At 34.5% G+C, this 4,149-nt stretch overlaps 1 protein-coding gene across 1 annotated transcript; it reads right to left on the minus strand.

Annotated features, from left to right (window-relative positions):
• Positions 1-482: 482 nt before the first annotated feature.
• Positions 483-4,149, minus strand: LOC116131959 (disease resistance protein At4g27190-like). The gene is made up of 2 exons (XM_031417641.1): positions 3,216-4,149; positions 483-1,948 (listed from the first exon to the last, which is right to left on the minus strand). The coding sequence occupies exons 1-2, from the start codon at positions 4,147-4,149 to the stop codon at positions 483-485; spliced, it is 2,400 nt and encodes a 799-aa protein (XP_031273501.1).

A 4,149-nucleotide genomic window follows, 5' to 3' on the forward strand; every position in this document is an offset into this window, starting at 1 on the left:
CTTAAATCTCTGCATTCGCAAATCTCAAGGTGTTGGAGGTGCTTAAAGCTTTCAACATAAAGTTGGAAATATGTATTTTAGATTTCCACAGCCCAGCACGGTCAAGCTTGTCAAATTATGATAGGATGATGTCATGAATGTTGGAAGGTGGCTGCACCAAATCATTCCAGATCCTATACATTCAAGCTCTAAAGCCTCCAAAGTGGGGAAAACAAGCTGCAGTAAAAGTTAATTGTTTATCCAACATTTTCTCAGATAAAGTAAAGAACTAAAAATTGTTTACATATAATAGAAAAGTACAGGTAGCTTACCTTTTCGTCAAACAGTGTCAATTCATCATGTCTCAATTGTGATGTGATGTTGTCGTCATTCTGAGCAGAAGCTTGCAAGCCTCGGAAGATGTTCAGAGTTAGGACACGTAAGAACTCCATCTTAACGCTGCCATTGTTGACATTACCTCTCTTTCAATAGCAAAAATCTCTTCACATTCTTGCAATCTTCCACTTTAAGTCCTTGAGTTGTGGAAGAATTGGCAGTGGAAAAAGGGGAAGAGAAAGAGGAATTGTCAATTTATCACAACCTTTCACATGGAGATATTTCAATTGTGAAAAACCATCATTGTCTAATTCTTGAAGACCATTCTTGATATTTTGCAATTTATCTAAACATAAGGATTCAACATTCTTGATCCCTTGCAATTCCTCCAAGCAAATGGAAGAATTAAGCTTCATTTTGATTCTTCTTGAACGCTTGTTTTCAATAAACTCAATATCACAATGACACGCATCTCCAACTGATATACTGTATCTTTCCAACTTTTTTGAGAAAAAGCCTTTAGGCAAAATCTTCTCATCTTCAATATCTATTTCCAGAGCGGTGAGACAAGACAAATGAAGCAACTCCTCAAGACTAGCATTATTTCTTTCAACATTGGGTCCTCCGACTGCCCATAGAACAGGGCATCCTCTCATGTATAATTCTTCCAATAGGACTAAGCTTGATATGACATCTGCTGTGATAACATGAAGATTCGCACAGTTGCTTAAATCTAAGAACCTTAGTTGAATTAATTGACTTATTTCTCCAGGCAATTGCTTAATATTATAACAATATCTCAAGCTAAGGATCTTTAGTTTCTTCAACTCCCCTATAATAGCAACTTCTTCAATTTCGCTACTATCCAAACACAATGTTTGAAGGCCTATTGGAAGAATAATTGGTGATGGAAGAAAATTCAAACTTAAAACTTTGAGCTTTGCCATCCCTGAGAAAAATCTCTCTGGAAATTTGAAAGAAGAATACTTCATATAGAAAAATTCAAGTTCTGGACATTCTAAACCTTCAGCCCAATGTTTACTAATAATATCACTTCTAGCTAAGGAGATTGTGGTGCACTTTTTGAGTATATCCACATTTTTCCATTCATCTTCAACATCATTTCTCTCCGTAAGTACATGATGGTCTTTATATGAAATTGTTATAGCAATATCCCTAACAACATCATGCATAGAAAATCGTTCACTTGAAGAACAATCAAGTAATAAACAAGATTCTTTGAGTTCATGGAGAAGCGCATCTAGTCTATCTCGAGCTTCTTCTATTTTAAGATTATTTCCTTCAAGTATATTCAAACCCATAACGAATTTGAACAAATTTGAAATGGAAGCATCATATGTCATTATACTACATAGCAAAAAAACTTTCTTGTGTTCCTCACCTTGTAAATAATTGTAACTCAATGCTATCTTTGAATATGCCTCTTTCAGCACTCCTTTGAACTCTGTTGGGGAAGGACTTCTCAATTCTTGTAAGGCCTTCCTCCATTGAGATAGTTGTCTCTTGCTCTTTAATGCCCTTGCTACGGTAACAATGGCAATAGGTAGACCACCACATTCCTTGCACACATCATTCGGCAGAGATTGCAACTCACGCATATCAACAACTTCACCTACAAGAGGAATAAGAATTATAAATCAAGGTGGTACAAAGATAAATTTGTATAAAGTATGTTAATTAATTTAGAATTCTTTAAGAATAAATTACAAAATCAATTCTGAAATTTATTGTTTGACATATAAAAAGTAAATATATCTTTTGTTTGTTAAATATTTGAGAATATTTTCGACCGCATAATTTGAAAACACTGCTAAAAGGACAAAATAATGAAAATATATATTATTACGGGATCATATAATATTGATGCATGAACTGGTGTTGATATTTATATATAAAAGTTCATCAGAGACAGGGCCATTTGGATCAAAAGGGCTAAGGTCTAACAACAATAAGACTTGCATAAAAGAAAAAATACCTATGCTAAATAGCATTCTTATATATATTTTAAAGTGTTGTATATATAATTATATGATTCGAAGTGTACATTATAATTTATATGCAATTAAAGACTTTGTTTTACAACAAAATTTTAAAATATCAAATAAATACTAAAATCTTAAAGAATAATTTCAAACGGCTAGAGGAAACTAATTGAAGATTCAACGAAAGGAATATACTGTTATTTCTCCAAAGCATTGCTATAAAAACCTATATAAAAAGCAAAAAATTGAGTGATATTGTTATTTCTCTCCTTTTTTTTTATCAAACACCCCATTCTAAATAATTCTTATTCAAAATTGTTAGTATATCTAAATATATCAATAAATAGCACTTAATTTCAAAATATCTCTTTCAACTTTTCTTGTATAAAATCACTGACACAATATTCATCGGCGCTTCTTATCATCTTGTGACTTTCTCTTTAATGATCATTCATTCAATTTTTGTACAGTTGAAACAGTGATGATACAAAGTTTAGGTGGCGGAATAGAAGTGCATGTGGCTTCCAGTTGCTGCTTACGAAGTGTTTAAGGCTTAAGATGGTCCTCTTTAACGAGTAAACGGGTGAAATTTGAACATTTTTTCATGTTATTCACATAAAACTTTTGGTATACATATTTATATATCAAGGCTATAGTTAACGAGTATATCGGTGAAATTGAACTATTTTTCATGTTATTATTACTTCAAAAAAAAAAAAAAAATTTGATCCAATCAAGTAAACTAAAACAGCAAGTATTATGTTTATGTGTTACAAAATTTAAATGAATAAAACTTTCTTTAGAGATCTGGGGAGCTCTGAAATGAGTGAAATCTATAACGTAGTATTAAAAATTGTGACAAATCAATAAAATTGTACGAGGAAAAGACGTTTTTACCTGTCATCTTTCTGAACAAGTTCCAAGCTTCATCTTCCTTCAAAACGTCAATCGAGAAAGACTTTGAACCCATCCTGTCCAACACGTTTCGATCCCTTGCTGTCAACAATAGTTTACATCCCTTATGATTTTCGCCAACAGGAATTCCTAGTTTCTCCAGATCAAGCTCATCCCAAATATTATCTAAAATTATTAGGATTGTCTTCACCTCCTTCAATCGTGCAAATAACTTATTTGCTTTTCCAGTTTCAGTCTTCTTATCATCCAATTCCAAATCTAAGTTATCTGCAATTTCTTCTCGTATCTTTTCTATGTTCGGAGTGTCAGTTACCTCTACAAAAATCACCTTATCAAATCGCTTGTCTGCCTTCGCCTGCCTTACAACTTCTTTGACCAGGGTGGTCTTACCGATGCCACCCATCCCATGAACCCCAATAATGTCCACCTCGGCCTCTTTTAATGCCTTCAATACATCCTCCAAAGTGGACGATCGTGATTGAAAGGCCAAGTAGTCTTTATTCAATATAAGCCTCGTATCTTCATGAATGATAGGGCGGGAAACCCGATCGCCGAATGCTTCTTGTTGCTTCAGGAGTTGAGAAATATCCTCCACCTTTCTCGATGCTTTCCTGCGCAGTTTGTAACGGGCTCCCAAGTTGAAACATCGGACGTTTGCTCTCCCGTTAATCAACGTCTCTGCTTCAGGAACGATGGAGTCTACATCACTTACCACATTCAACAGTCTCTTCAATCTTTTCCGCTTTGTTTCTAGCAACTCAACCATACCCTTCACTTTACCTCTTGCAAGCTTCAGCTTCCCAACTTCTGTTTCGAGATTTCTTAAGTTGCTCTTGTGGTTGAACAGGACATAACACTTGCCAACATCGAGAACAGCACTCACAATACCCGCGATAGCCCCGGCATTTTCGACCAT

Source organism: Pistacia vera, unplaced genomic scaffold (genome assembly GCF_008641045.1).
Source record: "Pistacia vera cultivar Batoury unplaced genomic scaffold, PisVer_v2 Contig1070, whole genome shotgun sequence".
Taxonomy (NCBI): domain Eukaryota; kingdom Viridiplantae; phylum Streptophyta; class Magnoliopsida; order Sapindales; family Anacardiaceae; genus Pistacia; species Pistacia vera.

What these genes read in the sequence shown, in the direction of transcription:
- LOC116131959 (XM_031417641.1), bottom strand. Translation starts at nt 4,149, where the DNA reads ATGGTCGAAAATGCCGGGGCTATCGCGGGTATTGTGAGTGCTGTTCTC. An exon ending in CTTGTTCAGAAAGATGACAG is followed by an intron (nt 1,949 to 3,215) that starts GTAAAAACGTCT and finishes TTCCTCTTGTAG; the next exon opens with GTGAAGTTGTTGATATGCGT.